The sequence below is a fragment of the Cebus imitator genome, unplaced genomic scaffold (assembly GCF_001604975.1).
Source record: "Cebus imitator isolate Cc_AM_T3 unplaced genomic scaffold, Cebus_imitator-1.0 Scaffold45, whole genome shotgun sequence".
NCBI lineage: Eukaryota > Metazoa > Chordata > Mammalia > Primates > Cebidae > Cebus > Cebus imitator.
This window is the reverse complement of record NW_016107360.1, coordinates 6,092,817-6,106,914: the sequence shown is the minus strand read 5'-3', so window position 1 is coordinate 6,106,914 and position 14,098 is coordinate 6,092,817. Positions and strand designations below refer to the sequence as shown.

The window sequence follows — 14,098 nt, the reverse complement described above, 5'->3', positions numbered from 1 at the left end:
CATCAGAAGCAGATGCTGGAGCCACGCTAGTACAGCCTGCAGACCTATAAGCCAATTAAACCTCTGTTCTTTATAAATTACCCAGCCTCAGGTGTTTCCCTATAGTGACACAAAAAATGGCCCAATACATAGTATTATAATTATTTCTCTACTCAAGAGGCATCACATAGAGCAGTCAATGTACCTGGAAGACGTTGGATAGATCTCTCAGATTAAAGATGTAGTGGAATTTAATAGCTGTGGGTAAAAAGTTACACATCATTGTCTGATGGAATGCTATTGCTGCCTGAATCAAAGCGGGCCCACTCCTGAGAATTGATGTACTAAATGCTTGCTGTTGGAAATGGAAACTGAAGATTTGGCCATAGATGGTGTTTAGTGCATCCAAAGATGGAAAATTGAATGCAAACACTGTGAAATGTCTCTGAAAAGAAAAACAAATATAACAGTGTAAGGATTATGATTGTACCAGAAAACTGTCAAGACCTGATTTTTTTCACTCCTGCCCATATCCAGGCCCATTACCATGTAGCTTTTTAGTGCTCCACTGTGACTCTGGGTTTGGCCACGTGATTTACTTAAGCCAACAGAATGAGGTGGAAGTGAGAGTCGGCCAGTCGTTCTCAGAGGTGTATGTTTCTACTTCCTTTGTTAAGTCTCTAACTTTGCAATCAACTCTATAAGCCTGATAAAGTATGAGAGACACATAAAGCAGGGCCATCTTGTCCTAGTCGCTCCAGCCAAAGCCACATCAAATTAACTGACAGTTTATCCCCCGCATGCACAGATGAGTCCAGCAAAGATCCGCAGTCACTGAGCTCACTCTCAGCTGAGTCCAGAGAGGTAAGCAACCACTGTATGTTACTGAATGTATGTTGCTGGTAGCTGTTGCTGTTGTCATGATTAAAAAGCTTATATGCATACACAAAATCTGCACACAAATGTTTATAGCAGATTCTTTCTTAATTGTCAAAAGTGAAAGCAACCAAAGTATCCTTCAGGAGGTGAATGAATAAGCAACCTGTGATGCATTCATTCAGTGACTATCATTCAGCGATAAAAAGAGGTGTGCTTTCAATATCAAGCCATGGAAAGACATGGAGAAATCTTAAATGTATAGCTAAGCTATGTGGGAAAAAAAGCCTATGTGGAAAGACTACATATCCTATGATTCTCACTATATGAAATTCTGGAAAATGCAAAATTTATCGAAATGGAATATATCAGTGCTTAAGGGATTAATATCCAGAATACATTGAGGCCTCCTAAAACTCAATGATAACAAAATAACCCAATTTAAACATGAGCACAAGACTTGAATAGACATTTCCCCAAAGAAGATACAAAAATGAACCATAAGCATATAAAAACATCACTAATCACTGGGAAAATGCAAATGGCAACTATGAGATACTGCCTTACACCCATTAACATGATTACTATGTAAACACAAAACAAAACAAAACAAAACAGAAAGTAAATGTGCATGAGGATGTAGAGAAACTGGGACCCTGATGCACTGTTGGAAGGGAATAAAATAAGGTCTAGTTGTCATGGACAACAGTAAGATGATTCCTCAAAAAATTGAAAGTAGAATTCTGTTATGATTCAGTAATTCTGCTGCTGGGGGTATAATCCAAAGAATTAAAAGCAGGGCCTTGAAGATCCATTTGTTTACCCATATTTACAGCAGCATTATTTACATTAGCTCAAGTGTGGAAGCAACCCAAGTGTCCATCAGTGAATGAGTAACTAAGGAAAATGTGTTATTCATATTCTATTACACTAAGGAAAATGTATAATAGAATATGATTCAGTCATAAATAGGAAAGAAATTCTGCAATATGTCACAACTGGATGAACCCTGGACATTACACTGAGTGAAATAAGCCAGCCACAGAAAGACAAATACTGGACGATTCCACATATACGAGGTATTTAAAATAGCCAAAATCATAGCCACAGAAAGTAGAATGGTAGTTGCCAAGGGAGGGGTGGCGGGGGCGGAGAGGAGAAAAAGGGGAGCTGTTGTTTAATGGGCCCAGAAGTTCAGTTTCACAAGATGAAAAGAGTTCTGGAGATGGGTGGTGATCTTGGCCACACAACATTATGCATGAGTTAATATTACTGAACTATACACTTGAAATGGTTAACATGGCAAATTTTATGTAACATATTTTACAACAATAACTTTTTAAAAAGACAAAAGATCATTTGTTACTAGGGACTTAGAGGGGAGGGAGTGAAGAATGAATTGGTAGAGTACAGAGATTTTGGGGCAGTGAAACTATTTTATATGATATTGTAACATCTGTGGAAGCCCATGGAATGTATAATACAAATAAAGAATCCCAATGTAAATGCTGAACTTTAGTTAATAATGTTTCAACATTGGCTGATCATTGTAACTAATGCAAGATGGTAATAATAGGGTAAAAGAAGTGGGGGCACTCAGGGAGTACATAGGAATTATTTGTACTTCTAGCTGATTTTGCTATAAACCATGATATTAAAAAATAGTCTATTAGTTAAAACAAAAAAGCTTATAAGAACCCCTGCCCACTGTTAGTGGGAATAAAATATAGTACAGCTGCCATGAAGAACATGCTTAACCAAATGTCCCATAGGAATCCTAATCTGTACTCAAAAGCAGTAAAATACAGATCAATAGTTCAGACTCATATTTCTAAACACTTGCTGTATTTAACACCCTACCTGTAGCCTAGGATTGATGGTGAAACTGCCCACCATCGGATTCATGCAGGCGACATACTGGCAGTTGTGGATTTCTTTAAGCATCACCTTCTGTCTATCATACCTAAAAGACAGAAAACAGAATCTTAAATCCAAAAACTGGAGACGATAAAACAGCAAAATCTAACAGTTCATAAAGGATTTCATCACAAATTATCTTCTTATCTTTACAATCACTCTGTGAATTTGACCTTGTAAACCTTATTTGAGAGACATCAAAACTGAAGCTCAGAAAACTGAAGGTGACTTATTTCCCTGATGCCAAAATCAAGATCTGGAACTGAATCAATATAAACTATTACTGCTTACTGATTCTCATGTTACTCTGTAGAAACTATTTTGTACCAATAGCAAGACTCCATGGATGGGCTTGGGGCTGTCCCCGCAGTTAATTGTCAGGGACTGCAGAGTACAGTGCCCAAATATTTACATCCTGCCAAATAAGATCAAGTTTCTCTTAAATAATTTAGTGAGAGTTAATTCTTAAAGAGGGCATGATTTCTGGACAGTCTTAACATTTCTGAGATACTTTTCAATCCAATCTTCCAAAGATACAAAGGGAAACTATCCCACTTAATATGATGAAAAGAGATACAAAGTAAACCCAAAAGATATTCCTTAGAAGGAATTGGGGATAATTCCACTTGAAAATGTTCATCTATAATAATTATTAGATTTGGGGAGAAAGTAAACTACAGAGACTTGCTTACCAATGCCCATAATCAATATGCTGTCGGATCAGGGTGTGAGGCTGAACAGTGCCATATAAGTCCACTTCAGGCATGTTCATGTCATCAATAAAATAAATCAATTTTTTATTTCCTCCTGGACCATAGTTATGACCAGCTTTTTTCTCTAGGGGCTTCTCGAGGATTTCTGAAATAAACAGATATTTCTGTCCACCAATCAACAGAATGTAAATGGTCTGTCTACAATCATTTTTCTCTTGCTCTTACCTTCTTCTGTTGATTTCATCCACCCACAGTTTCAGATATCACCTCCTCATAGGTTAGGAGACCTGAGATGTGTCTCTGGCCCCTCCTTCTATGTCATGCTTTCTGGCCAATCTCCCTCTTGTTGCCAGAAGTCACTCCACCTCTCCTTTTATGGAGATCGCAACATGTGCAGCATGACATCACGCTGCCCATCACAGCTGAAACAACCCAACTGCTGACCTATGCACTTCTTCCCTGTACCGATTCTACATGGCCTCTGCTAGTCCAACCATGGCCTGGTCTCTCAGTTCTATTCTCTATCATCCCTGCAGAAAAGTCTGGGAACAGCTCAGGAAAGTCTCCCACACCTGTCTTCTTAGGCTGCTGCAGTGCCGAAGCACAAGAACAACAGTGTATGTAGACACGACCCACCATGTAGACACTATCGGTGAATATGAGGAGTTATATTTCTTCCTGTGCCTGTATGACTTTCTATTTTTTAAAGTCCTATGTGAAGAAAATCCAGAACAGTGTGTGTCTGAGACATCGTATCTAATTATTTGTTGACTCTCCAAACAGACTATAAATATTTTAAGACCAAAGAACTATGTGATATTCACTGCTATACCACTGGTGATGGCCACAACAAATACTTTTTTAAAAATGAGCAAACAAATAAATGAATGAAAAAAGAACTGTACAATAGATAAACACCTTTTCCAAGAGGCAGACTCACATTTCTAAACACTTGCTGGACATCAATTCTTACCAGGCATTAGCATCCAATGTTCAGCCAACACTAGTCTGCCTCTTGGAAAAGGTGCCTCTTTTCAAACTCAGGTCAACATCTTCTCTTCCCCACTCAGAATTCACCCCTTTTCTTTTGTCTCTGTGCTCTTGCTTATGGGGTTAACATGCCCGTCGGCCAGATGCAAAGCCTCCCAGTAATCTCTCTCTCCTGGTCCCCCGTTTGCCCAACCACAGCCTATACAAGGTACTTCATGTCATTTCCATATGTTCCCAAGTTGCCACCTCATTTTCCACAACTCTGCTATAGGGCCACATTACATTTAGCTCTTATACTACTCAGGGGGACTGATCTCTCCATCTCAGATCTCTTTTCTCAAAGGACAGTCCTCACCCTGTCAGTTCCTTGCTTCCCTATCAATGGTTCGCCATTTTCCATCAAATGAAATACAGTCCCCTCTGTTTGTATCTCAGCGTTCTCTAGAGTTGGCGGCATCGACCACCTGTGGTTGCCTGGGACTGTCCCGGAAGACACTCTGGTCTTTCAGGGAACTGGACAGGTGGTCATCCTATATGCAGTATAACTCCAAGTCAGTAGCTGAGCCTTTTCCATATCTTCCACCTAATCACTTTGCTTCAGTCATCACAGAGATTCAATTCATTGAATGTGTCCCACAACTTTCTCTCTTCCATGTCTTTGCTTAAGCTGGTCCTTTATCCTAATCTCCATTGCCCATTTGTTGTCCCATCTCAAATGGCTGAAATCATAATTCTGTTTACAAGTACACTCACAACTACAGCTCCTTTTATTCCTCATACTAACAGGCCATCTCTAAACCTTATTCATGCCTGTATTCCTTTTAGGAATTAGCAAGATGCACTCACATCATAATCAAGTAATTTGTTCAATTACTGAACTGCAGCCTAATCTTCCACTTATAAATCATAGTGTCTTTCTTTCATATCTACAAATGAAAAACATATACGCTACACAATGCTTGGGAAAAAGTAGGTAAATCATATGTATTTGCTGAAGTGATGAATGAAACAATGCAGAACTGGCTGTTTTTTTGGGACCGGTATCTCAATACATTGCCCAGGCTGAACTCAAACTCCAGGGCTCAAGCAATCCTCCCATCTCAGCCTCCTGAGCAGCTGGGACTACCAGCATGTACAACCACACCTGGCTTGAGCTGGCTTTCTAAAGGTTCCATTCATAAAGACAAGTAAGACCAACTGACTAATAAAAAGATGACAGAAAAATCATCACTATTGGCTGTTAACGATGTCAATGAGTAAAAATACTATTAGTCTCTACCAGTGCAGCTAAGAAAACAACATATATTCACATGCATACAGATACCCCAGCAACCCACGGTCAGGGCAACTCAACAGTTTTAATCAACAACCGGACAGCAGAGAGACTGGCTGACCCCCACCAGAGTCCCCTTTCCCTGCTGGACAGTGACTGGCCTTCCGACATCAGCTGTTTCTGTGATTTCCCCTCTACTTCCCATGTCTCTTTTGCTTGCTCTACCTAACCCTGGGAATGTCCCAAATCTGGGTGGTTCTTTTGATTACACTGATTAGTTATTCAATAGTTCAAAATTAGCTCTAGTGACTTTAGGATTTCATTAATGACTCTCGGGTCTGTCATTTACTCAACACAGTTTTAATGAATTTCTCCTAAATTAATATTGTACTTGAAAAAGTAACCATCCCTCCTTGAGTACACCCTTATATTGTCAAGACTCCATGAAACTAAAGGCAACCAATGGTTTTGAGGTAACACATTAACACTATTGATGTATATTCTTGCTGTTCTAAAGCATAATCACCCAAATAAAGCCATGAGTGACATAAAATGCCAAAGTGACAACAATACTTAAGCAACATATATTTGACAAGGATGATGATGATAAGTAAAAATTCTGCTGAGGCCCAAGCAACGACTGTGAATTCTAGGGAAAGGTATTATGAGTCTTTGGGGGCTGCATGTCCCCATCTTGATGATTTTTGATCCCTTGTTTCTGGAAAATAAACAGGTGCACTTACTTTGCAGAGCTGCGGATGTTGTGTAGTAGTTGAAAGGCACACGGGATACTATGTAATCTTCACAGAGACATGCCAATGTGTCACCTACAAAGACTGTTTTCCCCACTCCAGCATTTCCTACTAGCATAAGAGGCTTTCCTTTCTCAATCAACAACTCAATGAAATATCTAAGACGAGTTGTTTCAGATGTGTGAACCAGAACAGTCTGGGAGGAGAAACAAAATGAGACAAAGATCAGAGAGAGAGAGAGAAAGTGAGAGAGAAAGAGAGACATTCCAAAATTTTATACATAAAAAAAGTGGCACAGTCACTTCAGAATTGAGATCCAAATAATTTGTAGTACAGATTAACACCCAGCGGGAGATTCCACCTTATTTTCAGTTTTTAATGGTCGGAGTTCAGACACTGCAGTGAGACGAGAGCAACTGGGTAATGCCATCGAAGTGCCATAATTAAAAAACTGATTTATCATTTTCAATTTAAGTACTGGCCCATAAGCCTCCTTATTCCAGAAGATACCCTCCGCCCAACATCATGGTAAGCACAGAAGGGAATATAGTAAACACATAAGAAACTATCTACAACATTTCAGGAGATGAGGAAACGTTTGCGAAGTCAAGCCACACACAAATGAAAACTGGGACTAATGCCTTGGCCTGGTTAGATTAAATGGCTAAACGATTCAGCACAGTGTATTTAAAGGAGTTCAGTGTGGGAAGAGACCAGTTTAGGGAGAAATGACAGCTTTTAAGTGGAATATTAAGAAACCAAAACACATTTGAAACATATCATATCTTGTTTTGTTAAAAACTAAAGCTTAATTTTTCTGTTTTAAAAATTAGCTGTTTATTTACTTATGTGCTATATTACTTTACAAACAATTTGAAGTGGCTTACAGGAACACAATAAAAAAACAAAAATCAAACTCAGGGAACACATTAAAATATAAGACTGGAACAAGTAGATATAGACATACAGTAAAGAGAATTTTGCTCAGTGATTAAAAGATAGCTGATCTTGGGTTTTGGCACCAAAACAAAACACAAAGTACAAAAGACAGTTGACAATTTGGTTGCATTTTTTGGTGTTCAAATTTAAAAGGAGGGGAGAACCTACCTGCAAGATTCAGATTGTTCATAAGAAATCCACAGAAATTCTATAATCGAAGTTCTTCTCTACCTGGTTAGCATGTACTAAACACAATGGACTATTTAGGGTTTTTTAAATTATTATTTTTTTCAGACAGGGTCTCACTCCTATGCCCAGTCTGGAGTGCAGTGGCGTGATCATGGCTCACTGTAGCCTTGACTTCCTGGGCTCAGGTGATGCTCCCACCTCAGCCTCCCAAGTAGCTGGTCCTACAGGCATGTACCACCATGCCCAGCTAATTATTTTGTATTTTTTGTACAGACAGGGTTTTGCCATGTTGTCCAGGCTGGTCTCAAACTCCTGGGCTGAAGTGATCACCTGCCTCAGCCTCCCAAAGGGCTAGGATCACAGATGTAAGCCACCATGCCTTACCTAGCTGAATATTTTATACACAATACAAGATCATCCTAATGATGGAACATTTACTCTAGAGCTTCATTTTAATTCAGTGATACTCTCAGGGCTTACTAAAAAACAGGCTGTTCTGTGCTATACTAAACAGTCCTAGTTTAGTATAGCTAATATTTTTTAAACTGTTTAAAAAATATTCGAGCTGAATCTCATGTTTTCTCCTTTCTTGCTGCCAGTTGTCATCATTTGCTTTTAAATTTGTCTACTGGCTCTTTTTTCCACACAATAATACCAATAATTAACACTTACTGGGAAATACGTGGCAGGTACCATGCTAAGCACTTTATATGTATAATGTCATAAGATACCCATAACAAACCTATAAAGAGAGTTATTAGTTTTATTTCAGAGGTGACTAAAGCTTAAAGAACATAACAGACTTGGTCAAGGCATAACTACTGGCAAGTGGCAGTACTCTGATTCAAACCCAAGTCTGTGAGAGCCTGACCTGTCTCTTATGTATACATAGAATGCTCTTCAGAGCATGGACTCTGGAGTTAGGCTGCCTGGGTGTGAATCCTGCTTTGCTTGTTTTAGTGTGACCAGCTCTTGTTTGCTCAGGATTTCCATTTTAAAACTCAAAGTCCAGTGTTCCCCAAACTCCTTTAATCCCAGTCAAATTAGAACTGTTGGTCATCATATACTTACTACCCAAATAGCTGTGAACCTATTTCTTCTCTTTTTGTCTCTGTTTCTCCATGTGTAACAAAGGGCTAGTGACAGTCCCTGCCTTAGAATGTTACTGTAAGGATGGCTTTATGTACAGCACTCAATAAAGGGCCTGGCATATAACAGCATAATATTAGTATTTGCTATGATTATTGACTTACTAAGGTTCTCTTCTATGATATTAAGATGCTGTTAATCAAATAACCACATTTTGTACAACTGTGCATAAAAAAAAGGGTACAAACTCCTCATAGGTTCTCTTTTCAATACAAGATATTATCACTAAGGTGCAACAGTTTTCAGATCATAAGCAGTTCTTGGTTGATTACAGTTTCTCAGCCTTCAGCCAGCTAGATCATACTTGTAGGTAGCTGAATTCTAGGTAGCTTCAACGAAAAGCAAGGTTTCCAAACAGATAAAGTGGATGGAGCAGGCCTTTTGGCTGCATCCCAACCCCCTTTTCCTCGCTCCTTGTTTTTTTTGAGACGGAGTCTTGTTCTCGTTGCTCAGGCTGGAGTGCAGTGGCACAATCTTGGCTCACTGCAACCTCTGCCTCCAGGGCTCGAGCATCTCCTCCCTCACTGCAACCTCTGCCTCCCAAGTTCAAGTGATTCTCCTGCCTTAGTCTCCTGAGTAGCTGGGATTACAGGCACCCGCCACAACGCCCAGCTAATTTTTTGTATTTTTAGTAGAGAAGGGGTTTCACCATTTTGGCCAGGCTGGTCTTGAACTCCTGACCTCAGGTGATCCACCTGCCTTGGCCTCCCAAAGTGCTGAGATTACAGGCGTGAGCCACCACACCCGGCCTTCCCTGCTTCTTTGTTGGGAGAGCCCGCACTTTGTCCAAGTCCCCACCACTCATCCACATAACCATGTACTCCATGAGAAGATCTGCCTGGCTGTTGCAGGAGGTGAGGACTCATCAAAGCCCATCATGGCAGCCCCACTGCCCAGGCCTGAGATTGGGTTAGAGGTGGCACATGGCCCAGTCTGCAGAATTAGATGCAGGTGACAGTCAGCTCCAGGCTTCTGAGGAAAGTGTCCTGGCTCTTAAGAAAAAGATAAGAGAAAGTACCTTTCTCCTTTGAAGTCTTCTGGGACCACTAGAGTCATCTTGAGACCAAAGGGATGGCTGTCTTAGAATGAAGTCAGTGTGAAGCAGAGCAGTGCAGAAAGATGGGATGGTCAGAATCCTTGGTGATTCCACCAAGTCACAGAATTAATCTGCATTGTAGTTATTTGACCTCTGAATTCCTTGTTTGTGAAATGATAAATTTCCTCACTGTCAGGTGTTAGGGGTTGAACTGTCTACTCCCCAAATTTCTATGTTGAAGTCCTAACCTGCAATACGTCAGAATGTGATGTTATTCGGAAATAGGGTTGCTGCAGATGTAACGAGTTAGGATGAAATTTTACTGGAGTAATACTGCAGGATGATAATGTTGCATACCCCCACCATTCATGTCATGAAACCCTAACCTCTGTATTTCAGAATGGGACTGTATTTGGAGACAGGGGCTTTAAAGAGGTGATTAAGTTAAAGTGAAGCCGTTAAAGTGAGCCCTAATCCAATCTGATGGGTGTCCTTACAAGAAAACATGGACACACAGGGAGACATCAGGGATACACATGCACAGAGAAAAGCCATGTGAGGATGCAGAGAGAAAGTGACTATGTGCAAGCAATGAAGTGAGGCCTCAGTACAAGCCAAATTTGCTGACACCTTGAGCTTGGACTGCTAGCCTCCATAGCTGTGAGAAAAGAAATGTATGTTGTTTAAGTTGCCCAGTCTGTGGTATTTTGTTATGGCAGCCCTAGCAAACCAATACAGTTGTCCTCCCTTAAACTTGGTGAGGTATGGTCCAAGGCCCCCAGGGAATGCCTGAAACCACAGATGGTATGGAACCCTACCTAGACTGTTTTCTCCTATATCTATATAGCTTTGATAAAGTTTAATTTATAAATTAGGTACACTAAGAGATTAACAATAATAAAATAGAACAATTATGCCAGCAATACTACTCCTGCATTTTGGGGTCATTATTACGTAAAATAAGGGTTGCTTGAACGCAAGCACTGCAATATACAACAGTCGACCTGGTCATCAGGCCAGCTGGGTGAAGGGATGGTTACTGTCCTGGGTGGTATGAAGTGGGATGGTACAAGATTTCATTCTGCAACTCAAATCAATGTGCAACTTAACTTATAAATTGCTTCTCTTTGAAATGTTCCACTGAATATTTTTGGACCACAGGTGACCACAGGTAACTGAGACTTCAGAAAGCAAAGTCATGGATAAGTGAGGGACTACTGTACAGGTCTGCCTGTTTGTTTGAACTTTTATATGTAAATTTATGCAACTAGTTTCAGAATATACAGATTATTCCACAATTTGCTTTTTTCAATCAACATTATACTTTTGAGATATGCTTATACTGATGTATCTAGGTCTAGGTAATTTTTCTTACTGCTGTATAGATTTCCATCCTACTAAGAAACTACAACTTCATTTCTCAATTTTCCTCTTTTTGGGTTGTTGTTAGGAACAATGTGGCCATGATCATCTTTGTATGTGCAGTTGGTTTTCTTTAGGTTACAACTATAATTAAATTTTTTGAATCACAGAGCTAAAATATATTTTTAGAAAGTTAGTTTTTAATTGACAAAATTGTATATATTTATTGTGTATAACCTGATATTTTAAAATATGTATACAATCCAAAATGGCTGATTCCAGCAAATTAACATATACCTATAACTCATGTGCTTATTATTTTTTTTTTTGAGACAGAGTTTAGCTCTTATTGCCCAGGCTGGAGTGCAATGGCACGATCTTGGTTCATTAAAACATCCACCTCCTGGGTTCAAGCAATTCTCCTGCATTAGCTTCCTGAGTAGTTGTGATTACAGGCACACACTTCCACGCCTGGCTATTTTTCACATTTTTAGTAGAGATGGGGTTTCGCCATGTTGGCCCGGTTGGTCTCAAACTATTGACCTCAGGTCATCTGCCCGCCTCAGCCTCCCAACGTGCTGGGAATACAGATGTGAGCCATGGCACCCAGCCCCGCATGCTTATATTTCATGGGAAGAATACCTAAAATTTATTCTCTTAATGATTTTCAAAAAACACTAAGCATCATTATTAACTATAGTCACCATGTACAATAGATCTCTTGAACTTATTTCTCCTGCCTAACGGAAATTTTGTATCCTTTGACCAACATTTCCCCAACCTCCTAGCTCCAGCCCCCGGTAGCTACGATTACACTCTGCTTCTTTCAGTTAAACTTTTTAAATTTCACCAGTAAGTGAGATCATGCAGTATTTGTCTTTCTGTGTCTGACTTATTTCACTTAATGTCCTCCAGGTTCATCCAACTTGTTGCAAAGCACAGAATTTCCTTCTTTTTAAAGGCTGAATGGTACAAGTTGAATATCCCTTATCTGAAATGCTTGGATATTCTGGATATCTACAACTTTTGGATTTCAATGTTTAGGGTTTTGGGGATGTTTGCATTATACTTACTGGTTGAGCATTCCTAATCTAAAATGCAAACTATTCCAAGGAACATTTCCTTTGAGCATTATGCCAGCACTCCAAGTTTTTAATTTTGGAGCACTTTAGATTTTTCAATTAGAGATGCTCAACCTGTATGCCACTGTAAGAACCACATTTTCTTTGTCCATTCATCCATGGACGGACACTGAGGCTAACTCCATGTCTTGCGTATTGTGAATAGTGCTGCAGTGGACATGGGAGTGCTGGTATCTCTTTGACATACTGATTCTATTTCCTTAGGAAATATGTCCAGAAGTGGGATTGCTGGAACCTCCATATGATTTTACACAATGGCAGGACTACCTGACATTCTCACCAAAAATATGCGTTCCAAAAAATGGGTTCCATTTCTCATTTTTCTTGACAACAGAAAAAAGGTTTCTCGTTATCTTTCATCTTCCCGATAATAGACATCCTAACTGGTATGAGGTGATATCTCATCATGGTTAACACAGATTTTGACTCTGAGAAGTGGGCTGCTGCTGTAACAGACACCTAAAAAGGTAGAAGTGGCTCTGGAACAGGAAAAGATGACAGGATAAAATAGTTTTAAGGTGCAGGCATGAAAATGCCTAGATTGCATTAAAGAGATTGTTGGTAGAAATACGGACATTAAAGAGGCTTCTGGTGAGGCCTCAGGCAGTAATGAGGAAAATGTTATTTGACATTGACAGAAAAGCAATTCTTGTCATAAAGTGGCAAGGAACTTGGCTGAATTGCATTCTAGTGTTCTGTGGAAGATAGAATCTGTGAGTGATTAACTCAAGTACGTAACTGAAGAGATTTCTAAGAAAAGTGTTGAATATGTGACCCAGTTTCTCCTTACTGCTGGCAAATGACAAGGAGAAAGGCATGGTGAAAAAGTAATTGTTAAGCAGAAAGGAACTAGAACTTAAAGATTTGACAAATTCTCATCTTGTCCATATGCAGAACACGAGAAAGTGTATTCTGGAGAGAACACCAAAGGGTGGCCAGACAATGACTCCATAAAGAAATTATGGATGTAATTCTTAGACAAAATCAGCTATTTCAGAAGAAGCCAGGAATAGAGATGGGGTTATACCAGCAGGAATATTGCCAGCTTGGGCTAAAGAGCACAGGAACAGGACAAAATGAAGGAAGGTAAGACTTCTTAGATTATACAAGACAAGACAATTTAGCAACTTGGCTGCAGACATGTATTATCCTCCAAGAAAAGGGAAAATAACTCCAAAGGCAATTCAGAGATCAGCAAAACACGCACTGCCACTGCCACCACTGGCCCAAAAGGTACATGTCTGGGAGATGAGGCTACTTCCCCCTCACTTTCAGGGAATGGGGTCACCACTTCTGTCACTGAGCCAGGACGATATGACCCAGTGCCTCAGGGACAGGGCTGCTGCCCAGGATCATAGAGGTGGGGCTGCCACCAAGGGCAACACTGCCACCTTAGTGGGTCCAGGGGCAGGGCCATCATTCTAGTGGGCCCCAGTATAGGGCATTGAGCCAAGTGGATACTGGAATGGGTTAAGAATTTTGGGCTGTTGGTAAGCTGGGTGTGGTGGTTCACACCTGTAATCCCAGCACTTTGGGAGGCCAAGGCAGGTGGATTACCTGAGGTCAGGAGTTCCAAATCAGCCTGGCCAACATGGTGAAACCCTGTCTCTACAAAAAATACAAAAATTAGCCAGGCATGATGGCAGGTGCCTGTAATCCCAGCTACTCCGGAGGCTGAGACAGGAGAATTACCTGGAGCCGGGAGACAGAGGTTGCAGTGAACCAAGACAGCACCATTGCACTCCAGGCTGGGTGACAGAATAAGACTCTGTCTCAAAAAA

General features: G+C 40.2%; 1 protein-coding gene across 1 annotated transcript in view; it reads right to left on the bottom strand.

The window, feature by feature from the left end:
* Positions 1–14,098, bottom strand: part of DNAH11 (dynein axonemal heavy chain 11) — a 403,839-nt gene that overhangs the window by 159,959 nt on the left and 229,782 nt on the right. The window contains exons 46-49 of the mRNA XM_017526963.2: positions 6,492–6,696; positions 3,465–3,630; positions 2,716–2,818; positions 185–424 (exon numbers count right to left, since the gene is read on the bottom strand). Of these exons, the coding sequence (XP_017382452.1) occupies positions 185–424; positions 2,716–2,818; positions 3,465–3,630; positions 6,492–6,696 (714 nt within the window). The remainder of the gene's footprint in view (positions 1–184; positions 425–2,715; positions 2,819–3,464; positions 3,631–6,491; positions 6,697–14,098) is intronic.